The 26,153-nt window shown below is 40.4% G+C and overlaps 1 protein-coding gene across 1 annotated transcript in view; it reads left to right on the top strand.

The window, feature by feature from the left end:
• Positions 1-26,153, top strand: part of Stxbp4 (syntaxin binding protein 4) — a 169,381-nt gene that overhangs the window by 128,346 nt on the left and 14,882 nt on the right. The window contains exon 11 of the mRNA XM_037201184.1: positions 19,064-19,121. Coding sequence (XP_037057079.1) covers positions 19,064-19,121 — 58 coding nt within the window. The remainder of the gene's footprint in view (positions 1-19,063; positions 19,122-26,153) is intronic.

The following is a 26,153-nucleotide window of genomic DNA, read 5'->3' as shown; positions in this document are numbered from 1 at the left end:
GTTGTTTGTATGTGGTTTTTCACAGTGTTTTTCAATGACATGTCCCTTCCTGGGGACAAACATAGAAGGTTCCCTTCTCTGATCTGGACACTATTTGAAGTAACATGTGAGCACTTCAATAGACAGGATTCTAAGGCAGCCCTTCAAATTCCTGGCTCCTGGCAAACACACATGTACACACTAGTCAGTGAACTACTAGCCTAAGTGTGCCTGCAATGGGGACCTGTCTGTAATTAGTTAACCTGGAAACAAAGAGGTTCCCCTTGTGGATGTGACCTCCACAAGCTTTTAAGACCTAGATATCGGAGCCCTGGAAAGCCCATTGAAGTATAAGGCTAGTCTGAAGGTTGAAGGAGTCATATAGCAAGCAGTGCTCCCCACTCCTAGGCCTGGCAAAGCAGGTCTGGGGCAGCTCATGTTGTACAGCTACAAATTGAATTCTGTCAATTACAAGTTAATTTAGAAGCACATAATTTCCTAGTTCATCCAGAAAAAAAAGGTCTCCCAAGGCAGTATTTTCATTTCTGTCCCATAATGCTTTGAACAAAGGACCAAGTCATACCCTGCTACACATCCCTCCCGTGGAGCTCTGTGCTGATACATGTGTGTGCTACCTTTGTGAGAGTTTGCTATGCAAGAGGGGAAAACTAAAGAAGTGTGCACAGGAAACATATTTTTCTTAAAGGCTGATTTTCAAAATAGTTTTTTAATTATCTCTTTTTCCATACTTGAGCTTGGGATATCTGATGTGGTATACTCTCAGATGGAGAGTGAGGCAATCGACAGTGACACTCAGTAGAGATACTAGCATAGTCTTCTTAGCCTTTGAACTAGTTAACCTGTCTTCTTGGATAAGTTCGCCTCTACATGGTTACTCTCCAACAGCCTGTTGGCTGCGGAAGACTCCGTCTGTCTGTCTGGACTACCCGCCATGTTGTAACAACTACTCTGTTGTTACTCCTCAACAGAGACAGTGAAGCTTGCTGAAGAGCAACATTCAACCTCTACTCAGCAAACAAAGTTTCCCTGAAGGGAACTAGAAGGAGAATACACAGTTATCCAGGTGTCATCCCCTTGCCCTGAGTAGACCCACTAACTCATGTTCAGCAGCCACTCACCTCTTCACATCTCCATTATGCTAGTGAAACAGTATTTTTAAAGGAATCTTGCTTATCTTTGTCAGAACTTAGAACCAGACATGGTGGTGCATGCCTCTAATCCCAGCACTTAGGAGACAGATACATGTGGATCGCTGTTGAGTTCAAGAATAGTCTGATTTTATGAGTTCCAGGCCAGCCTGGCTTAAATAAAAAGACCTGCCTGAGAGAGAGAGAGAGAGAGAGAGAGAAGAGAGAGAGAGAGAGAGAGAGAGAGAGAGAGAGAGAGAGAATTGAAACCTCTACCTTTCCCCTTCTGCTCTGTAACCTATAAAGAAGAAACTGTCAACTCATAGGAAAAGAATACAGATCATTGAGTACACCCTTACAGTACCACTTTTAAATTCTTATCTTAATTTAGCACCCTTTCAACACCTTTTTCTAACATCCTATCCTCTCATCTTGTGTCTGATTAAATAGTAGGTGTTTGTATTACCATAGACATTTGGCATAGTAAACATTGATTTCTTAATTCAGCAAATAGCAATTAAAAATCGTATATTGCACAATACTGCTGGCAGTAGGGTGGGGAGCAGAAACAAGGGGGTTGGGAAAGAAGGAAAGCTGGTTAAGGCAGCTAATGTGTGCCAGAGGTGCAGAGAGGGCTGTTTATATTGAATGACCAGGAAAACACCACTGACTCGATGACAAACCAACCCCTGAAGGAATCGGCAGAGTGAGCTGTGGATGTGGGTGGGTACAGCTCTCTGGCTGTTGTTAGCCATTACTGCCCTTTACACTGATCAAGTCAGACGAGTTGACTGTCATGAGCAAAACTTGTCAGAACATGAAGAATTTTGAAAGGACCTTTTAATCCCTTTACTAGCCTGTCTCTTTAGGCTGGTTATACAGAATGAGGTCACATAACTTTGCTAGGAAAACGGCAACAATCCTTATACTGAGTTTGGTCAGTGAATAGTATAAAGTCTGCTGGATATTACTTGTTTTAAGCAAAGCAAACCCAAATCCCCAGGTGGCTCCCCTAACATTGAGTAAATGCCAGGGACAACTGTGAGTGGTGTTCTACGTTCTCACCTACAGTTTTGGGCATGGGATGAGAGTGAACAGCAGAAGAAAGGACACTCAAGCTGGCTTGCCAGTTGTCGGCATGTAGGAGTTCAAGACGCTGAACCCTAACTGGGAGTAAATTTTAGGAAAATGCAGATTAAATGGTTGAAAGGGAAATGTGGGAAATGGGTGCTAGCCTTCTCCCCTCCACTTTAAGTGCATACTATTCTAGAATATATTTATTGCCAAAAGAAGCACACCTACCCGAGGAGATTATGGACAACCAGGTTGCTTATGAGTGTATTTTCAGTGTTTTCCCTTCCATGTAATCATAGTCTTTCTTGGGTGGATGTGTGCTTCTAATTTGAATAATGTAACATCTACATTGACATCTATAGGTGCAAATTCTTATCCCTGCTCCCCAGACAAGGCAATATGTAACCAAATCACAGATGCAAAATCATGCCTACTGTTAAAGCATTTATACAAGTCTAACTATCAGGAGCACTTAGAGCACAGTTCTGAAACTTAGATGGTTCTTTGGAAATTATTTCCTTAGAATTTTTTTTGCCCTTGAAATACTGAATTATCTGGTTATTTATAGGTCACAACCATCATTTAGAATAATAGATTTCTCTTTCATAGGAAATTAAGTGTAGTTCCTTTAAAATTGCATCACAGTTTAGACCTACAAATTAACTTGAACAATCCTAAAATCTAACAAAAATGACTCTAAAATAGACCATTTTGTCCCTGAGCCTAGAATCTAGTTCATTTCCACCTAAAAGATTATTACTTGCACAGTAAAAGATAGATTGGGATGTTGGGATTCTCTTTCTCTTCTTGTTCTAGTGAGTAGGAAAAGTATTAGTTAATCATTTTGCTGTTGGCTGTTAGCAATGCAGAGGCTGAGGCGTGAAAACAGACTAATGCTTTAGTGACTGAGTGCCAGTGTCAGCGGTGTCAGGTCACACATATCAGACAGTGATTGCATCATTTACTAGCAACGTGACAATGAAGCAGAGACTGTAATCCCCTACACTGAGGGAGTGTGGGAAAAGTACGACTTCCTCTTAATCAAACTTGTCCATAGTATTGAAGTTTTTCCTGTGTTAGATGTCTGTATGACATCAATAGATCCTGGGCAATGAGGAAGCTCCTGTTTTGTTGCTATTAATAATAATGGCCTCCTTTTGCATATAATTGTATCATTATATATTAACTAATAATAGTCTCATAACTCCACAAGCTAGCGGATAGCTGTGATCATTACTCATATAAATGAGAAAGCTGAGGCCCTGCACAGTTATTACCACGTTCTTCAACTTTGAGTCAAAAGCAGTGCCTGTGGATTTAGATTTTCTGATTCAATCGATGAATATTCCTTGGATGGATGCATGTCATAATCTTTAGTGAAGCTTTGCCTACTTATCTCAAAATCTCTCCCTCCCTTCCCCCTCCCTCCTCCCTTTCTTTCCTGCCTGGGATGTCCCATGCACTGGTTGAGTCTCCTTGAGCTGATGAGACACTAGAGCTTTGCAGATGAACTGGAGACCCCCTGCGGTTGTGTCCTTGTCAGTGTCTGTTTCCCTTGGCTGACTGTTCCAGCTCCTGCCTTTCTCCATCCAGACCTTTCCCCTTCGGTTCCTTTGTCAGGTTTCTTGCCCTCCTTCTGAAGCCCCTTCATGCCCACCATGAATCTTGCAGCAAGAGCGCCCTGCTGACTCACTCAGACCTCACATCTTCCTAGATTACTACACAGTGATCGTCCTCACCAAGGCAGTCTACTCCTCCACCTCCAATCCCTGTGTCTTTTCTCTCCATTAAAGGGCTCTGGTCCATTATTCCAGTCTTTCTCACAATCCCTAAACTCACTGGCCTTCTTTCTTTACACCACACCATTTAACAGGATTCCAGGCCTCGATAAATGCAATCACCCACATTCTGCATGGGATATACAAACAAAAGCATTGCTGTATTTTAATACACACTCTTATACCCATAGGCAAATTGGCTCTCACTCAATTGGCTGTAGCTCTTCATCTAGGATTGGGCCTTGTGAAATCTCCACCATCCACAATGCCATGTCAACTGGTGTCATTGTTATGCAGGTCTTGTTTATGCAGCCATATTCTTGAGATATCATGGTACAGCATCCCTGTCAAAGTATTGGGCCAAGAGCTGTTCAGGAGGACAAGTTGCTTGTGTTTAGAGCTCCAGAAGCGCTAAGTTATAATGGTCCATAATCACATCACAAATGGTTAGTGTCCATTGCTTCTTGGCCATCTTCCTGGCAGCTCTTCCTCTCCTTTGCTCTGTCAAGAAAGAGTGTGTGCATTTTCTTCTCTCCCTGCAAGCTTACTTCCCCTTGAAATTCAGTCAGGTAAAGAACTTGGGCTCTGTGGATCTCAAAAAAAAAATTTTTTTAGATTATGTGCCTTTCCCAAGTGTAATGGGCAGCGTTCCTTGCAGCTCCTTCATCCTCAATGGAGCAGGTCTTCTCTTGTTAGGAAACTGCCAGTTCAAGGTCACCTGCTCTACATAGCTGAGCTATGAGACCCTGTCTCAAAAGGGAGCGAGGAAGGGAGGAAGAGGAGAGAAGAGAGGAGAGGAGTCCCAGACAGTCCTGCTGCAGCCTGCAAATCCCGGTGTAATTATGTTTCTGCACTTGTGGGGAGCAGCAGTCCCTCGGTTCTCAACGTGCCAGGCGCCTCCGCCACGGGCCTCATGACTGGTTCCAGCTACCTAGAGTATCCCCAGTCTCATATAGGCTGACCTCAAGCTCCCTGTGTTGCCATGCATGACTTTAAACTGTCTCTCTCTCGTCTCCCCAGTGTTGGGAATATAGGTGTGCACCAGCGCACCCAGCCCCTGTTCATGAAATGCTGTCAATCAGAGCCAGGGCTTTTTGCAGGCTAGGCAAACACTGCACTGACTGAGGTCCATCCTCATCCTTATTTTTAAAGCTCTGTGAGATCAAGGTGCATGTTTATTTTCCATCGTTATATATTGAACACTGTAGATGTAACCAACCGTCTTATTAAATAAGAAACACAGAAACAATGTAAAAGAGAAAGTCGAGAGGTCAGAGCTCAGAGCTAAATCTCACCCTTCCTTCTGCTGTCCCAGCTTCGCGAAAAGAGACCTACTTCCTGTCGGTTAGTTTTTTTTAAAGTATGTTGTTCTGCCTTCTCATTGGTTGTAAACCCAAACACATGACTGCCTCGTCACCGTCTGAATGTACAGCCCCCTAGGTCTTAAAGGTATATGTCTCCAATGCTGACTGTATCCCTGAACACACAGAGATCTTATGGGATTAAAGGCGTGTGCCACCACCGCCACACTCTTGCTATGGCTCTAATAGCTCTGACCCTGAACACACAGAGATCTTGTGGGATTAAAGGCGTGTGCCACCACCGCCACACTCTTGCTATGGCTCTAATAGCTCTGACCCTGAACACACAGAGATCTTATGGGATTAAAGGCGTGTGCCACCACCGCCACACTCTTGCTATGGCTCTAATAGCTCTGACCCCCAGACAACTTTATTTATTAACATACAATCAAAATAATATTTCAGTACAATTAGATTACCACCACATTTCCCCTTTTCTATTTTAATAAAAAGAAAAAAAGCAAAAGGTTATAACTAACAAAAGAAAAACTATATACAAAAGTACAATAACTATATACAATATATACAAGTAATAAATACCTAAACAGGTATTTGACAAATCAGAGAAAATAATTCCATTTTCTATCCTATTTTGGTAAATCCAAGATGTATCTAATGCATTTTCTATCCTAATTAATTTTCAACTATAACTAACTAATCTTCAACCATAACTAACTAATCTTCAACTCCCTCAGAGACCCAAGAAGGGAATAATATTAGCTAACAAAAATAAAAACAGGAAGTGCATGCAAGCAACTTCCAAAAAATTTTGTGAGTTGACAGAAACAGCCAGCTGCCTGGGCAGTCACCTGAGGTTTCTCCGCAGTGTTGGGGCATCATCTTCAGCCTATAGGCTTAGTGTATCTGACAGACTCATTTGTGAAGTAGGATGTACACAAGGTCAACAGTTCAACCTCACATTGGGTGAGAGCAGTCCACGTACCAGAAACACCTGAATTCCACTAGTGTCCTGTCATGATTCAGGATTTTAAATTCTGGAAATTGTTGACAGTTTTTAAATTCAGCTGTCCATTCTTCTTGGCTGTGTATATATGGCTTCATCTCAGCATCCCCTTCTTCTCCACATCCCTCTATTAAATGCCAGTCTACTTTCGAGAGGCATGAGCTTTCAGCTGCTGTTCCATTGTACAACAGAATCCATCGGCCCTCTGCCTGTTAAGCTGCTTTGAAGAAAAGGGCACCGTACCTTTTCCGGATGCGAAGGCCATTTCAGGGATGGGGCCGTATTGTCCTGGCCTCAGAAGATGCCTTTTGATAAAGCCATAACCACACTTGTTTTGGCAAGAATCAGTAGTCCCTTGTTTCGTGTTCTGTCTGTCCATTTTGTCCTGTTGATTCGAGGATACTTTGTTGTCCAGTGGCTAACTTTTGCCACAAGGAAAGTTGACTCCATATGCAGTTTCTTCAATGCCCATATTTTCTCTGAAGTAGATTAGTACTGCCAGGAGCTGACATGTCTCAAAAAAGAAAAATTTTCTAAGTTATTAAAACATTTTAAATGCCATATTCTGTAGATCTCTGAAGGGTTTGAAGATGACCTGTCTAAAACATCTCTGCTTAATTTTTAAAACATATCTAATATGACTACAAGTTCTATGATAATGTCTAACTACTAGCTTTCATTTCTTTATATCCTAATAGTTGATAATAATAACATTCAAGGATCAGAAATTTGCATTACATTGTTAAATGGATGGAATAAATACAATTAGAAATATACATATAGCATTTTCTAACAATATCAGTTTCAAATTTGTATACAATATAAAACAATCCAATCCAATGTAAAGTATTTAAAATTAGTAATTGTCTTTTTCTTTTCTTTTCTTTTTTTTTTTTTTTTTTTTTTTAAACAAGAACCTTAAATCTAATCTCCTTTGCTTAGCCTTTTTCCTAACCCTTGACAATAACTTGTAACCAACCCCCCTAAATACTGAAAATTATCCCAGACCCAAAACCCATTAAAAAGACCAAAAAACCACCCGCCCCACACCACCTCTTTGGGAATGTGGGCGTCGTATTCTTAAAATTGCTTCCTGCTGGGTATGGGCGAAGTTTTCTTTATCCTGAAAGAAAAATTTTAGGTTAATTGTCAAATTCTAGGAGAGGTAACTATATCCTTCATTATCCAGTCTGTGTATAATGCCAAAGTTCAGGGTTTATCTCAAGTCCTTATTCAAGTAGTCTTTGAGACTGGATCATCTCAGCTAGTCATCTCAAATTTGCTCTGAGCACCTTGTAGTTCAAAGCTGATCTATGGATGATGTTTGTCAGCTTAATGATATTATTATTGTCCACGTGGAATTGTTGTTGTTGTGGGGCCCCATCTTCTTTCTGGAGACTTCAGTTGATGTTAGGCCTGGCCGTGATTTCCTGCAGAAAACTGATAAGAGACTCGAACACAAAAACATATATATGCAGCTAGCCTTTTTTCTAGAATTAGTTAGTACTCTATGTGACCATTCATATCTTAACAAAGTTTAAAATGTATATATATATATTAATCTTGTAAATTTTGATATAAAATTTATACTTTGAGAAAAGTTTAAAGAATCAGAATAGAATCAAAGAGTTGAGATTAGTAATAGAATAGTCCCTTAATTAATTTTGCTTTTGTCCTGTACCATAGCAGAAGATGGCTCTTATTCTGGCATGATACAGGGAGTTTGCATTTTCCTTTTAACAACATGCTTGAGTTTAAAGAAGGAGAGAGCCATTCTCCAACTCCAAAGTCAGCTTTAAATTTTAATTGAACTGGGACTGTTAGAAGACCAATAGTGTTAAATCTTTAGAGAAAAGCAGAAACAAACATTTAGGAAGACATAAAATTTTTTAGATAATATATACCCATACACCGTTTCATTCTGTTTCTTGGGATAGATGATTTGTCACTTTTCTTCAGTTGTCTCATTTGTCCAGTGTTCTTCAGATTCCTTAACCTTCATTTTCCTAAAAGACAAAAACAAAAACCTTTCCCCAAGACTAATTTTGGGGATGTTCCTTTTTGGCAAGTTATTATCTGATTAAATGAAAAGGCATGTTTTATTGATACAAGTTAGTTTAAATTGGATGTTCATGCTGGTTGATGAACTATCACCTCCTCAATTAAGAGGTCTCTCTTGTTCAAATCGAACCTTTATCAATTTTGATGGTACCCACAGCTTATCTTCTCCTGTAGAAACAAAAGCAAAACCACGTCCCCAATGTAATACATACCCTGGTTTCCATTCTGAGGTCAGCACATCCTTAAAGTATATAGGCTGATTTAATTCTGTAGTTTTTTCTATTATCCAATGTCTCTCTGCAGCTGTTGTTCCTTTCTCATTGGCATTCAGAAAATTCAAAGTTAGAAGAGCATTATGCAGTCTATTTCTGGGGGTTTTTGTTACCCATTTCTGTTTATTTAGCATATCCTTTAGAGTTCTGTTTGATCTTTCTATAACTGCTTGACCTGTAGGATTATGTGGTATGCCTGTAATATGCTTTATATTGTAATAAGCAAAAAACTGTTTCATTTTAACAGAGACATATGATGGAGCATTGTCAGTTTTGATTTGTGCAGGTATACCCATGATGGCCATAACTTCTAGCAAATGAGTGATTGCAGAATCAGCCTTTTCAGAACTCAAAGCAGTTGCCCATTGAAATCCTGAATAAGTATCGATAGTGTGGTGTACATATTTCAATTTTCCAAATTCTGCAAAGTGAAACACGTCCATCTGCCAGATTTCATTTCTCTGAGTACCCTTTGGGTTACATCCTGCTGGTAATGGCGTTTGATTGTAGACGGAACAAGTAGGACATTTCTTTACTATTTCTTTGGCTTGTTGCCAGGTTATGGAAAAATCCTTTTTTAAACCTTTACTATTGACGTGATGTTTTTTATGAAATTCTGAGGCTTCCAGCACATTTCCTATCAATAATTTATCAATCTCATCATTGCCTTGTGCTAGAGGGCCTGGCAGACCAGTATGGGATCGAATGTGAGTTATATATAAAGGATGATCCCTTTTCCTGATTGTATCTTGTAATTGAATAAATAGTGAAGTTAATTCTGAAGCATCAGGGATAAATTCTGCAGTCTCAATATGTAACACCACTCTTTCAGCATACTGAGAGTCAGTTACTATGTTGAGAGGTTCTGAAAAATCCATTAATACCAACAGAATAGCATACAATTCTGATTTTTGAACTGAATTATACGGACTTTGAACCACTTTACTTAAATTTTCTGATTTGTAACCAGCCTTTCCTTCTTTGTTGGCATCTGTATAAAATGTACGAACTCCAGATATGGGTTTTTGCCGTACAATTTGAGGCAAGATCCATTCAGCTCTCTTTATAAGATCAATTCTATTGCTTTTGGGATATTTGCTGTTAATTTCTCCCAAAAAATTACTGCAAGCTCTTTGCCAAGGTTCACTTTCTGTCCATAATTTTTCAATGTCCTCCTTAGTTAATGGTACGACAATTTCTGCTGGGTCTATGCCTGCTAATTGACGAAGTCTCAGTTTTCCTTTGTAAATCAAGTCAGAGATTTTTTCCACATAAGTTTTTAATTTTTTATTTGGTTTATTTGGTAAAAATATCCATTCCAATATAATATCTTCCCTCTGCATTAATATTCCAGTAGGAGAACGCCTAGAAGGTAAGATAACCAAAATGCAATCCAGCTTTGGATCAATACGATCCACGTGTCCTTCATGCACTTTCTTTTCTACCAAGGCCAATTCTTTCTCAGCTTCAGGTGATAATTCTCTTGGACTATTTAAGTCCTTGTCACCTTCTAAGGTTCTGAACAAATTAGTCAGTTCATCATTTTTTACCCCAACAATAGTTCGTAGATGAGAAATGTCTCCAAATAATCTTTGAAAGTCATTAAGAGTCTGTAGTCTATCTCTCCGAATTTGCACCTTTTGGGGTCTAATTTTTTGTAGCTCTATTTTATATCCTAAATAATTAATAGAATCTCCTCTTTGTATCTTTTCAGGAGCAATTTGTAATCCCCAGCAAGGCAAAATTTTCTTTACTTCTTCAAACATTATTTCTAAAGTATCTGCATTTGAGTCAGCTAGTAAAATATCGTCCATATAATGATAAATTATAGATTTAGGAAATTTTTTACGTATCACTTCCAATGGCTGTTGTACAAAATATTGGCACAGAGTTGGGCTATTCAACATTCCCTGTGGGAGGACCCTCCATTGAAATCTTTTAACCGGTTGAGAATTATTATAAGTAGGCACTGTAAAAGCAAATCTTTCTTTGTCTTTTTCTTGTAAGGGTATTGAAAAGAAACAGTCTTTTAAATCAATAACTATGAGAGGCCATCCTTTTGGTAACAGAGTAGGCAAAGGCATCCCAGATTGTAGAGAGCCCATTGGCTGAATTACTTTGTTAATTGCTCTAAGGTCTGTTACCATTCTCCATTTACCAGATTTCTTTTTAATAACAAATACAGGAGAATTCCAAGGGCTGGTTGATTCTTCAATATGCTGAGCATTTAACTGTTCTTCTACCAGCTCTTCTAAAGCCTGGAGTTTCTCTGTTGTTAAAGGCCATTGCTGGACCCATACAGGCTTGTCTGTTAACCATTTTAAAGGTAGAGCTGTTGGTGTCTTTGGAAGATCATCAGTTATTGTGCCCTGTTCTTGTATAATATGGATGGCTGGTGACCACTCATTAGAACAATATCTTCTAATATTTCTCTCAGTAACATGTGCTAGTTTATGATTTGTTTCTGAGATTGGAGGGATGTTAATCTGAGTATTCCATTGTTGCAACAAGTCTCGACCCCACAGGTTCATAGTTATGTTAGCCACATATGGTTTTAATTTTCCTCTCTGTCCTTCTGGACCTATACATTCGAGCCATCTTGCACTCTGTTTCACCTGAGATAATGTCCCAATTCCTAACAGTTGAACGTTTACCTCCTGAAGAGGCCAAGTTGGATGCCAAAATTCTGGTGCAATTATGGTAACGTCCGCACCTGTGTCTACCAGACCAGACAACAAAACACCATTTATTTTTATTGTTAATTTTGGTCTTTGTTCATTAATAGAAGTTTGCCAAAAAATTTTCTTTATGTTTTCTCCTGAATTTTCTATTCTCTCTGTTTCATCATCCTGACCAGCATGATTTATTCCAATAGGCATTTGGTTATTTAATCGCTCTCCAGAGCAGGCATTTCCTCTATGGCTGCAGGAAAGGTTTGAACTGGATTTGCACTGGGGGCCTGCCTGAGGCCCCTCTGGGAGTTTCCCGAAGACTGAGGCAAAGGATTACCCTGTCTGTCCTTTGTTGATCTACATTCGTTGGTCCAGTGTTTTCCCTTACCACACCTTCTGCATACTCCAGAAGGAAGGGGCCTTCTGTTGCCATTGTTCCTTGAAGAAACATTGTTTCTGGGAATGACCTGTCTACAGTCCCTTTTCAAATGTCCTTGCTTTCCACATCCAAAACATCTAACACTCCTCAAACCTTTTGAAATTACTTCTCCTACCCATGTATCATCATGCTCATCAGCTTCAACATTAATTGTTTCTCTAATCCAATCTTCCATAGGTGCAGATCTTGCCCTTAATGGCCTGATTATTGTTTTGCATGCTGCATTCGCATTCTCAAAGGCCAAAGATTCAATTATTGCCTTACTAGCTTCTGAATCCGAGACCATTCTCTTTACTGCTGAAGCCAGTCTTTGTAAAAAATCTGTAAAAGACTCTTTTGGGCCTTGCTTCACCTTTGTAAATGACTCAGATTTTTTTCCTGGTTCCTCAACTTTGTCCCATGCATTCAAGGCTGCCGTTCGACATAAAATTAGGGTTTGGACATCATATAAACATTGTGTTTGTGCTGAAGCATATTGGCCTTCGCCCATAAGCTGATCCTGGCAAACTTGTATTCCTTTATCCCTCCATTGTTTTTCTATGTTTTTAGCCTCCTCCTTAAACCAAGTCAGAAATTGAAGTCTCTGGCTGGGTTCCAGAACACCTTGTGCGAGGTCCCGCCAGTCCTGTGGTACTATCCTATTATATGTTGACCAAGAGTTTAACATTTGCTTTACATATGGGGAATGCATGCCATAAGATACTATTGCCTCCTTAAACCTTTTTAAATCCAACATTTCAATTGGAGCCCAATTATTTTGTGTAGCCATTTGATCAGGCATCTGCTGTACGGTTACAGGATAAATTAAGGGTGACTGTGTGAAAACAGGCTTTCTTTCTGCAACCTTATGATCCCGACTTGAAACAACTTCACTGTTAATTTCTTCTGTCTGAATTTTTACAGGTTTAGCAAGTTCTTCTAAAGCTGTTATCCTGGCACTTAAATTGACTATCTTTTTAAATATTAAAATGTGGATTATTATAGTGATAAGGTGCATAATTCCACCAATACTAATATTATATAGTTGTTCCATTGCCAGACTGCCTAAAATTTCGAACAAAAACCAATTTTCTTCCAATGTACACATAAAACCCATTTTTTTTTAAACGTGGAAAAAAATTCTCTTTTAGATAGTTTCCTTTAAAATATCTGATATATTATGACTTACCAAATCTGCGTAGAACAGTAGAAATCCGAGGGGATTTTCAAAACAGCCACCTAGTGTCCCAGGTGTAAATCCAAAGAGAAAGAGAGAGAGAGAGAGAGAGAGAGAGAGAGAGAGAGAGAGAGAGAGAGCAAGAAAGCGTAGCTGGCTAAAGTTTAAATGCAGCCACGTGTTCCCTCTTGTGCCGAATCAAGGCTTGGGTCTGGCTTCCTTAAGCTCCGACCACGTGCGTTGGCTTTACAGGCAGGGCCCTGTTCGGCAGGGCAACTCTGAGTTGTTTGTAGCACCGGCTTTAAGCAAGCAGGATTTAAGCAAGCAGCTCACCGATAGTCCAGCCTGAGGTCAAGCAGAACTAGACCCAGGCTCGGACTAAGAAGCCGATCGCCGCCGGCCGCCGCGTGCCACCGCCGCCGCCGCGGGCCGCCTGCCGCCCTTGCGGGAAAGCGGACCTGCCGCCAAGCCAAGCAGTTTTTAATGGATTCTTGTCACGTTGGGCGCCAGATGTAGATGTAACCAACCGTCTTATTAAATAAGAAACACAGAAACAATGTAAAAGAGAAAGTCGAGAGGTCAGAGCTCAGAGCTAAATCTCACCCTTCCTTCTGCTGTCCCAGCTTCGCGAAAAGAGACCTACTTCCTGTCGGTTAGTTTTTTTAAAGTATGTTGTTCTGCCTTCTCATTGGTTGTAAACCCAAACACATGACTGCCTCGTCACCGTCTGAATGTACAGCCCCCTAGGTCTTAAAGGTATATGTCTCCAATGCTGACTGTATCCCTGAACACACAGAGATCTTATGGGATTAAAGGCGTGTGCCACCACCGCCACACTCTTGCTATGGCTCTAATAGCTCTGACCCTGAACACACAGAGATCTTGTGGGATTAAAGGCGTGTGCCACCACCGCCACACTCTTGCTATGGCTCTAATAGCTCTGACCCTGAACACACAGAGATCTTATGGGATTAAAGGCGTGTGCCACCACCGCCACACTCTTGCTATGGCTCTAATAGCTCTGACCCCCAGACAACTTTATTTATTAACATACAATCAAAATAATATTTCAGTACAATTAGATTACCACCACAGAACACCAGGGCAAAAATCTGAACACATAATAATCCATAAATATTTAATAAATTAGTACATGGGCCAAACATAACAAAGAGAATCTGTGGTGGCGAATGGACTGGGAAACAGAGAGGAAATCATTTTGTGTGGAAACATGATGAGTTTGAATTTAGATATGTTGAGTTGTAGGTGACAGCCAGGATTCTAAGTTCAATATGTTCCAGACTTTCACTCTGGCAAGATACTCATGCAGATTTTGGAGTCATCACCATGAAGTTTGTGATTAGAAACAGATGATCTCTGGTGGAAAGAATGTTATGTGAGAACTCACAGACAAACACTTCCAATCAGAAACAATTGCAGGTGCTTAGAGTTGTCAATAACAGTTTTTAAAAAAATATGAAAAGGAAGAATTAGAAGCAGCGTATATTTACATGTGAAGATTTTGTAACTATAGAACTATTTCCTTATTTGTAACAATGATTATTTCAAGATACTTATATTCTGTTATAATTACTTCCAAATCATTATGAAGAAATAAAATCATTACCATTGTGAATACCAAAAGATCTCTTTTATACGAAGTAGGCTATTTGTATGTCTGTCTTTAAAGTAGACAGTGATTGTGTTTCTATTACTTAGATATCATGGGGAGATTAATTACTGTCAGCTTAGTCTCCAGTTCTGTTTACAGATGATGTTAAGATGATTAAAATAAGAATCTTTGGTCTTTTAAAAAAATAGGCATTTGCTTTTTTCAGGTCAGAGAATGTCATTTTCATTTTTATTAGTTTTGTTATTTGACAATTTTATATATGGTATATAATGAATTCTGATTGCTCTCTCCCCCACACTATCTCTTGATTTCCTCTTCTTATCAATAACCCTGCCCATTCCTTATGAGTCCCTTTCTTATAATCATAACTTTGGGGTGGTTTTGTGACCCATTTGTTTAAAAGTAGGGCCATTTTTATTATCACTGGATTGAAATTATCCAGTAGAGCCAGATGGGGTCATCAGTGGGCATACAACAGAAGGCAGTGACACCCCCTTCCCCGTCTATCTTAGAAAATAGCTCAGCAATGAAGGGTAGGGTTTCCTGAGCCCCTCCTCCATCCGACTGTGTATGGCCATTTTTTTTTTTTTTTTTTTTTTTTTTTTTCTTTTTTTCTTTATCTGGTTTTTTGAGACAGGGTTTCTCTTTGTAGTTTTGGTGCCTGCCTGGATCTCTCTCTGTAGATCAGGCTGGCCTCAAACTCCCACAGATCTGCCTGGCTCTACCTCCTGAGTGCTGGATTAAAGGCTTGTCCCACCTCCTCCTGGCGGGATGGGCTGTTCTTATGCAGATCCAGTGCAAGTATCCACAGCTGCCATGAGTTTCTTGCTGTAATGGCTATGTCTTTCCCAGAAAACAACTTTTTTTTGTTTTTCTTTTTATTAAGATATTTTCTATTCGTTTTACATATAAACCACGGATTTCCCTGTCCTCCCTCCTCCCACCCCCAGCCTTCTCCCCAACACAACCCCCATTCCTACCTCCTCCAAGGCAAGGTCTCCCCTGGGGTGTCAGCAGAGCTTGGTACATTCAGTTGAAGCAGGTTCAATCCCCTCCTCCCTGCACCAAGGCTGAGCAAAGTGTCTCAGCATAGGCCCTAGGTTCCAAAAAGCCAGCTCATGCACTAAGGACAGGTCCCGGTCCCACTGCCTGGGGGCCTCCCAAACAGTTCATGCTAAACAACTGTCTCACTTATCCAGAGGGCCTGGTCCAGTTCCATGGGAATTCCTCAGCTATTGATTCACAGTTCATGTGTTCCCACTAGTATGGCTAGTTGTCTCTGTACTTTTTCCAATCATAGTCTCAATATCTCTTGCTCATATGATCCCTCCTCTCTCTCATCTATTGGACTCCTGGAGCTCCGCCTGGGGCTTGTCTGTGGATCTCTGCATCCGCTTCCATCAGTCACTGGATGAGGGTTCTATCATGACAGTTAGGGTGTTTGGCCATCTGATCACCAGAGTAGGTCAGTTCAGGCACCCTCTTGACCATTGCCAGTAGTTTATGGTGGAGTCATCTTTGTGGATTCCTGGGACCTCTCTAGCACTCTGATTCTTCCTATTCCCATGGTGTCTTCATTTATTGTGGTATCTCTTTCCTTGTTCTCCCACTCTGTTCCTGATCCAGCTAGGACCTTCCGTACCCCTAAGCTCTCTTTTCCCCCCGACCCTTACCCTCCATTACCCCCTCTCACCCCCAGTTTGCTCATGTAGATCTCATTCATTTCTCTGTTGCTGGGCAATCCCTGTGTCTTTCCTAGGATCCTCTTTACTAGCTAGCCTCCCTGGAGCTATGAGTTGAAATCTGGTTATCCTTTGTTTTACATCTAGTATCCACTTATGAGTGAGTACATACCATGTTTGTCTTTCTGAGTCTGGGTTACCTCACTCAGGATGATATTTTCTAGATCCATCCATTTGCCTGCAAACCTCAGGATGTCATTGTTTTTCTCTGCTGGGTAGTACTCAATTGTGTATATGTACCACCTTTTCTTAATCCATTCTTCAGTTGAAGGGCATCTAGGTTGTTTCCAGGTTCTGGCTACATTACAAATAATGCTACTATGAACATAGTTGAGCATGTGTCCTTGTGGTATGATTGAGCATTCCTTGGGTATATGCCCAAGAGTGGTATAGCTGGGTCTTGAGCGAGATTGATTCCCAATTTTCTGAGAAGAAAACAACTTTCTGTAGCTTTTCTTCCATTCTTCCAGTTCTTATATTCTTTCTACCATCTTTCTTCAATATTCCTTGAATTTTAATAAGGTAGTATAAATATGTCTTCTTTAGGACTGAGAAAATGAATTCTCAGCCAACTCAATTTTAAATTGAACTCATCATTAAAAGACACAATGTTGGGCCTGCCAAGGTTGCTTGGGTAAAAGGGTTTCCCATGCAAGTTTATGGCCTGAGTTCAGCTTCTAGAACCCACATAAAGGTGGAAGGAGATAATTCCACAAAGTTGGCCTCTGACCCCCAACATGTGCTGTATGTACAAGCCCACACACACATGCATCCTGCACATACACATTCATGATGATAAAGTCTAAAAATTTTTTAATAAAAAAGACTATCATTAAAGTGTACTTCTTTCTTCTATTTTATTAAAGAATACCTGTGACTTGAAGAATTGGGGAAACATATAGAATTGTACCAATCAAACAATTCACCCAGCAAATGAAAACCTTAGTCACATTAGGACAGCGGTTTGATTTCCCAGTGTTTACTATTTTACCCAAACACTAATCAGAGGGTTTCTGTCATATAAGCAAGGTCCTTACAGTCATCAGTCTTCTTTGTAGGCAAAGGGGCCCATCACTGTCAGATGAAACGATCTATTTTTTTTAAATGTGCACAAAGTGTAAAGACAGAAAGTAAATCAACTCAGTCTTGTAGCACAGCAACATGTATCATGGATGATCAGTGGACATGAAAGAACACATGCACAAGATGTCACTTCCTGTGTCACAGGATGTCACTCCCAGAGTTTTGCTTATACTGAGTTCTCAGAAGCTCTGAGTACTGCTAAAAGTAGGAATATACATTCATGAAGAAAGGATAGAGACCCCAAGATGGCCTTGTTGATATATGGAAGAGACAGTTATAAAATTGTGGCCCACAGTCTTGGACTAGACTCAATATAAAGTCTTTCATTTGTTTTTCTTAAACAGACACACACACACACACACACACACACACACAGAATAATAGCCTCTTCTCAAAGAAATATATTCTCTAAGAATTAAATGGGAATGAGGTAAAGTTTTCTTTCATCCATATTGTTAAGTTTCCTTACAATCCCACCCTTGCTGATATTTATAGGAACGAAAGTCAAGTATTTGTTGTTAAGGCTCACTTACATTCCACATTCCACAACAGTAGCTGCCTGAGTAATGCAACCTTTTTAAAAATGTATTAATGTATTTTATACCTATCAAAAGAGCTGTGATAACCTAATGTCATAAAACTTTTTGGAAAGGTCAGTTAAAATTTTTAGCAATAGCAGTCTATAAGACATACCCCAGTGATAGAGCAGAATGGGTAAAAACCATTGCAGTCTAAAGAGATGCCGCCAACAATCTAGATGTAAGAAAATATGGCAGCCCAGCCCACTGACATAGACCTGTGATTCCAACTAGTCAGGAGACTGAGGTAAGCGGATCTCAAGTTTAAGGCCAGCCTGGGCTACAGAATTAGTCCATGGCCAACCTATGTAATCTAGTGTGACCCTGTCTCTAAAAAGAAGAAGCTGTGTAGCTCAGTAGTACAACACTTACAAGTGTATGTGTAAACGTTGGTTGAAACCTCCTCAGTAAACGGAGGAGAGAGGAAAAGCAGAACTCCTAGACAGAATATGCCCCCATGTTGCCTGCTTACTTCATTCCATATCTCTTTTTAGCTAACTATTCTCAACCCCATTACAGAAATGGAAGCTAAGTTTAGCAAATTGTTTGGCCTTTTATGTTTAGTGCACAAAATTCTTAATTAACAAAGTAAAATGCCACCATCCATTGTAAATCACTTTGCTAAACTTTCAAACTTAATAAGGAGTCTTGTCTTGTCCAAAAGCTACTTTCAAACCCCTGCTGATCTGGCACTCATGCCCGATTCCCTGTGGAGCTGAGTGAAAGAATGTAAAGGGAGCCAATTAAAGAAACTTTGAGCCAGAATAGACAAGCAGAGGCCATCTTGTCCATCCTTCTGCCTCCAGGCAGAAACCATCCGCTGCAAACACAGATTTCTGCGTGCATCCTGCTGACAAAAACGTTCACCACATGTAAATGATAAGTCATAATCCAGTTATTGCAACTAAAGCAGATTGTTAACTGTTCGAGACTTTATTTATTGGCTTGTAAAGATGCTGAGTCCCAGAGCTCATCTGAATTGTCTTAATTCTCCCTTTCAAGAAAATAATTTTGTGCAAGAAATGCACTCAGATAATTGTCAACGTGGGGGAGGTTTGTGTCCAGAAAATAAAGTTATCTTCATCATCATATTAAGTGTATTTTTGGTTTCCTTTCACTCTAGGCTTACCTTACGGGTGGGAGGCAGCTTACACAGCAGATGGAATCAAGTACTTCATCAAGTAAGTGCAAGCAGCTCGACCAAGTAAGCAGTTTTGCTCACATCTGGAGAGAACCTGGAAGTTGCAGAATAATCAGCAAAACCAAGAAACCCTCTTGGAGGTTACAAAAATTAGAAACAAGAAATGAAGCCTCACCATCTTCATTTCATGTGATTTAAATGCTGATATCAGATGTCACAGGAGGGGGTAAAACCCTAGTAACAACTTCTAGGGAAAGATCCAAAAACTGGAACAGAATTGTGATTTGAACGTGAATGTTGCCTGCCTGAATTCACTTGCAGGATGATATCATTACCATTCTTAAAAAGTTAATATCTAATTAAAAATCTATTTGTCATGCCCTAAAACAATACCAACAGCAGTCACTGCCTTTAAATGCTGTACAGTATACACAGATAATTTATTCTGGAAACAATGTTTGGTCATTTCTGTTTGCCTGCAGTATTCCTGGTCATTAGCAGTGAAATATATAGACTGCATACCTGACATCATGCAATTCATGTGGCCATAAGAAATGACAGACAGTAAATAGTCTAAGATATAAATAGGACGGTATACAAACAGCCCAGATCCCAGTATGGTAACATTAACCTTGAAGGTATGTGTACCACCCTACCATTTTCCTTAATCTGTAGATGAAGAAAATCAGAAGCTTGAGTTGCTGCCAGGAAATCCACAGCTGCTCTTACCAAGCCAGAATCAGAAGCAAAGGCTCCTGGCCCAAGACCTTTTCTATTGTGCTAGACTGTCACTTACATTGGCCTTGAACGCCTGAGCAGGAAAAGACTCCCTTGTGTTGGACTGCATAGTTTTTCCCTGAATTCAGTGGGCTGTCAGATTTCTACCTTGTTCTGAATACATCCTTTGATGTCAGAACCAGTGTTACGAGAATGGCAAGGGGAAACCCACCTCCTAGCTGGGATTTCTAGAAAACCCCTTGTACATCCTTTTGGCAAAAGCTACAAGAGAAATGCCCTTGCTGTCCTTTCAAATGTGCACATACTTCAAGCAATATGCAGATTTTTACTTTCCCAAATCTTGTGTCTCTATGTAAGTTCCTATGTTTCTCTTAACTTCAGTTTCTCATCAAACAAGGAGAGTATGTTGCTATTGTAGAGTTGCTGATGTTAAGGATCGACCATGTACCCTGGATTCAGGAAGTGACTAATAACTACTTACCATTATTTTTCTTTGTGGAAAGACTATCATGTCAAGAAAGCGCAAAGCCTGCAAATCATCATCTTAAAAAGATCATAATTCAAAATTTCATGTTTGTAAAGATTTAAGGAAGACTTATAGATAACCCTGGCCTAGTTTTATTGGCTTGTTTTTTCTTGTTCTGTTTGGTGGGTGATAAAGCAGAAATGCAGTTTATAGTATGAAGTAGAGAGAAGTCTTGGAATCACATGTGTAGATCACACTCAGCAGCTCACTGCTCACTTCCAGAATCATTCCCCTTCTGGAGACAAGTGTATTCTCTGATAAACTGCATTGATCATGTCTGGTTTCTGGAAGAGTTTATGTCCTATAAACTATTGTAATTTGCATCAGGCTTCAGTTGATGTTCAGTGGCCAGGAGCACACTAAGTGTATTTGTCCATGCATTATAGCATTTAATCCTCTTAACAATGTGGTAAGTAAATACCACAGGGCGTCATGTTTATGACATCATGTCATCATGTTGATGTCAAGCTTCATCTCACCCTCATTCAAGCCTCCCAATAAGGTCCCCAGAGGAAAGTCATGATCCAAAGAATTGGATCTACATTCAAACTGGAATTCTGCATTAAAAATATCCAAGTCTACACCCTGTAGACAGTTGTTCCACCTGAGCTGAGCTATGTCCGACCCATAACTGAATGGCAGGACCTCACTAGTGCTCTGTGAGAAAAGGGCACTAAGGGCAGAGTTGCCCATAACACAGGAAAAAACAGACCTAGATATGGCCAGCCAGAGAATCAGTTTGTCTCACTGGTCCCCAACTTTTAAGCTGGACTTCTACTACAGAAATGAATAAAGCATATAAGAAAGGAAATAAATAAATAAATAAATAAATAAATAAATAAATAAATAAATAAATAAATAGCCAGCAATCTCTGGCCACTCCAAACTCTAGCTCGATTCCTGTGAAAAGAATAGAAAGAGTAGATGGACATTTGCCCAGCCTCCTTTGCTACACTCAGAAAACAGCCCAAAGTGTGTTCTGGAAGCTCATCAGTTCTTTTTATTGACCTTAATTATGCTGTAGGAAGAAAGCAAAAAGAAAAGAGAGAGAAGACAGACTTCTTTTCCAAAGGGCATGGGTGGGTATCATTGTCACATCACTGCAGCGGAAGAGACTGTCAAAGAGGCGAAACTCAGCAAGGTTACCCTCAATGAAACTGCAGGGTCCAGACACAGACCCAGTGTTCTCTGGCTCCAAAACCACCCCTGCACACACACTGAGCTGCATCACTCCGCCTCCCTTGCTTTAAGGTCACTTGGTGAGAGGTGACAAGAAGGACATTTTAAGCAGATGTTGACTTAGGTAGAATGTTATACTTTGTCCATTTTAAAATAGCAGAACTTGCTTCTTCTAAGAACAAGTAGTGATCTTCTGTAGACTGGAAGGTCAGAGAGTGAAAACAAGAAAATCTAACACTGTGCCAGCCCCAGCCTCCTAGAAGAGTGGAATGCTTGCTATGAGTTAAGTCTTCCTTTTCAAAAGTGTAACCCTGTTCATCAACAAGAAGGAGTTTAGTCTATCTGTTATACCCGTGTTATATTTTTATATGTGTTATATCCCTACCTTCTTGTAGGGAGCCAGCCTATTGAACAAAACTGTTATGAGCACCCATCATTAAACAGATACAGTGAATTTTGCAGGGATTCTTAGGCTCCTCACTAGAACAAAGACTCAGCGCATCTCTCACTGACCTGGATGTGCCCATCTGTCTCTTCATCTTCACTACATTCTTCTTTTGTTTCTCTGCAGAAGCCACCCTCTTCCCCAGGAGTGGTTTGTTTGAAGGATTGTAAGGCCATATGCAGATGGATTTGAATTGCTCATCAATAGACTTTAAATATGGATTGCTCATCAATAGGCTTTAAATATGGGTCTGCAGGGGTCCTTATGCGAGTCAAGGGCATCATTCTGGTGCAGGTGGCTCTGATTGCAAAAGCCTTCTGATGTGGGGGAGATGAGAGAGAGAGAGAGAGAGAGAGAGAGAGAGAGAGAGAGAGAGAGAGAGAGAGAGAGAGAGAATGGTCTTGGGACCTGGAGAAACCTGGATTCTAATGCTGGTGTCTCCACAGAATAGCTACTTAACATACGTGTGCTTTAATTTCCACTCTATAAAGTCCTTGCCCCACCCAAAAAGTTTTCGAATAAAGGGTACTCTTTTTACTCTTCCCCTCACTCTCTGACATTTTGATGGGGGTTTCAGCATGGTTCTTAGGCACAGTTAAGGCTGATCCCAAATAAGCAACGCATACACAAGCCTACTGATATTTTCAGAAATATTAAGTTGTTGGTTTGTTTTCATTTTTATTTTACCCCAGCCAAACTTTTGGGCCTGGGCAGCCTATGTTAATCTTTTGAGGGAGGAGTGATTCATTTATAGGTAGATGACACTTTTCAGGCAATAAATAACCTCACTTAAAAAGAATGACTAAAATTACCCTCCCAAGACTCTGGGGGAGATGATGGTCTGCATACATATGATCTCCTGACAGAAATTGGCACCTGTCACTGTCGTCCCAGAAATGGAACTGTTACATCTGATGGAAGCCAAGCCTCAGGCAAGGCAATGACTGTCAGTGCTGCCTCGAGAATGCCCAGGCACTTATGGTCCTTGTAGAGTATTTCTGTCCATCCACATGACCATTACACTTCTATTAATACTGTGTCATCTACTTAAGTTCTGACAAGGAGAACAGAACTTCTTGCCCACCTGTGTAAACATGAATAATTGGTATTGGCATCACTAGCGTCTGTGTTTCATAGAACAAACAGACATGTGCTTCTGTGTGTATGCATATATGCATGTAGGCATACTCACTTGCCATATAAATAAATATGTAAATCCACACACATATATTTGTATAAAATATGGCACTGCATTCTGGGAAAGGTTTTTCCCCCCATAAGAAAGTTATAGCATCCTTAAGCTTAATGATAAAATGGCCAACACTTTAAGCATGCTGTAATGAAATTATTTGGATGGATGGCCATTTTTCCATCTGACTTCCTTTTTGTTTATTTGGTTTTTATTTATTTTACCATGGGTAAGGTGGGGCACATGCATGCTGTATTACATGTATGGAGATTGGAGGCAATTTTTCCAGGTCTTTCTTTGGGCTACCAGCTACCAAATAATGACACAGAGACTTCTTATTAATTATGAAAGCTTGGCCTTAGCTTAGGCTTGTTCCCAACTAGCTCTTAAAACTAAAATTAACCCATTTATATTAATCTGCATTCTGCCACATGGCTCATTACCTCTCCTCAATTCTGTACGTCTGACTTCCTCTGCATCTTGCTGGTAAATCCCCTACCTCTCAGATTCTTCCCCTGAGTTCCTCTCTCACCCTGAAACTCCCGCCTATCCCTTTCTGCCTCACTATTGGAGCATTCAGCTCTTTATTAAACCAATCAGAAGGTACCTTAGGCAGGTAAGGTGAAACAGAGACACATCTTCACACAATGTGATCAAATATCCCACAACAGAGTTAGTTGCTTCCTTCTGATTTTTTGAGGCAGGGTCTCTTGTTTCTGCAGCTGTGTTTAGCAAACTTCCTGAGGATTCTCCTGTCTCTTTCTCCAATCTCACTATTGGGATTGCAGGTGTGAGCCACTGTATCTGGCTCTGTTACGTGGGTTCCAGGGGTTGAACTCAGGCTATCAGTCTTGTCAGTAGGCACATTTATCTGAACTTTATCCATGGAACCATCTCCCAGCCCTTCTACACAGCTCCTTTTCATTCTCATGAAGTCATATACTATAAAAAGTTTATTGGAGTTTTTTGGTATGATTCTACTTTAGAATTACACATACATTTGATATGTGTCATATATTCCAAAATTACTATGAGCTCTGCTGGTAAAACCAAATTTGTTGTAAATGGGATGTAGCTACTAACTAAGTATATTTCATTATACTTGTTTATCTTTATATTAGAAGATTTGGAGTCACTGCTGTCAATGATCATTAATTCTCCATTTCTGCATTATAAATTTTCTCCAATGTTTGAAGCTTAAAACAATGCATATTTATGTTTTCAACCAGTTTTATAGAGTCCTAGCAGTACAAGGGTGGCATCACTAGATTATTCTGGCACACTTGCCCTCACCTCCTTCTCCCTCCTCTGCTCCATATCTCTCTCTCTCTCTCTCTCTCTCTCTCTCTCTCTCTCTCTCTCTCTCTCTCTCTCTCTCTCTCTCTCAGAATTGTCAAACTGCTAAAAGGGCTGGGAAATGAAGCATAGCTTAGCAGACTCCCTAGAATACTTGCACCAAACACAGTCATGATGCTATTGACAGGATGCTCCCGTTCCTCACTATGTCTCAGGCATTAGGGATACAGGGTTATTCTCAACAGAACAAGTCTTTCCCCAGAGCAAGAGATGAGAGACACTCAGACAAATGCTGCAGAGTGTCTTCTATCGTCTATTCGCCATCACATCTGCCACAAGCTATTGGTCACAAGGACCAGCCTGGTGCAGTGTAGGAGCAATGACCTAGGAATGTGAACAAGTAATATAGAAATCTTAATATCAGATACTTGCTTTTAATGCCAAATTAAACTCCTGATAGCACACACTTTTACCCACTGGGCTATCTTGCTGGCCTATATTTATAGAATTTAAAAGAATAGAAAACACAAAATGAACGATTTGACATTCTCAAGTCTTAGACCCTAACTTTCTGTTGCAAATAGATATTATCCTAAGCAACAGTAACACAAGTAGAAACTAAGGAGATGGTGGAGGGAAGGAAAGAGAGGAAGTGTGGTTTCTGGTTGGAAATAAAAACTATTCATTTTCGCTTCATAAATCCTTGGCAGATTATCTCAGCTTCACTTCAGTGGACATTGTCAAGAATTCTCACCCACCCCAAGGCCTCATGAATTAAACTGTTTTTGCTTCCTTTTCAGTGAATTAGGTAGTGGCCACTGACAGACCAATATAACCTGTGCTTCATCTGCTAAGAGGTCAGCATGGGTTTTATGCCACTGACCCCATGGCTTCTGAGAATGTGTTGAAGCTCCTCGGGGATTTCTGCATGTGTAAGAATCAAGACTACCATAAAGAATGCACAGAGACCTATAGTGGGAAATGTAGGCCTTCCCAAATGGCTCTCTCAAACCACTTCTTCCAACGAGTAAGTGGTGAGGCCTGAAATAGTCGGCACCCTATAGGGAGATCTCCCACCTGAACTGAGCTCTCCAGCAGTACATCTTAACCCAAAGCTGAGTGCCAGGGCCCAACTATCTCCATGTTAACTGTTAGAAGTAATCATGACATGGCACAGAACAGAGCATGTGTGAGGACTAAAGTTCAAGTGGATGAATATTGTTGACAAGTTGAAGAAGCCATTGAAGGGAAGAAAGGGTATCTGATAGGCTTGGATTTTAACATCAGCACCACCAAGTTTGAGAGTGACCTGGTAGGTCATTTCAGTCCCTCTGTAATCCCGATGCCTACCTAAAAACAAGGAGTGTTTGAGAATTGGATACATCTGGGGATGTGAAGCCCCTGGCAAAATCCTTGGTGCAGGGTGAGCACTGAGCAAACGTCAGCTTCCCATGCCGTCCCCACTCTGCGGCTATATGCCAGAGAAGGAGTTTTAAATGACAACATTGGTGCAGCTGCAAAGGGAAGACAGTAGCCAACACGTACATTTGCACTGCTCTCCAGCCAGTCAACAGCCCTGGGATGGGAGCAGAAAGGCTGCATTGATCACAAGCCCAAGACAACTTGCCCAGGATTTTCTATAAATACCTACAGAGAGGTGTAGGAATATGACGCGCTGGAGAAGAAATTGTCATTTAAC

This window comes from Peromyscus leucopus, chromosome 8b (genome assembly GCF_004664715.2).
Source record: "Peromyscus leucopus breed LL Stock chromosome 8b, UCI_PerLeu_2.1, whole genome shotgun sequence".
NCBI classification, from domain to species: Eukaryota; Metazoa; Chordata; class Mammalia; order Rodentia; family Cricetidae; genus Peromyscus; species Peromyscus leucopus.
Note: the sequence above shows the minus strand (reverse complement) of the source record. Positions and strands in the feature narration are given on the sequence as shown.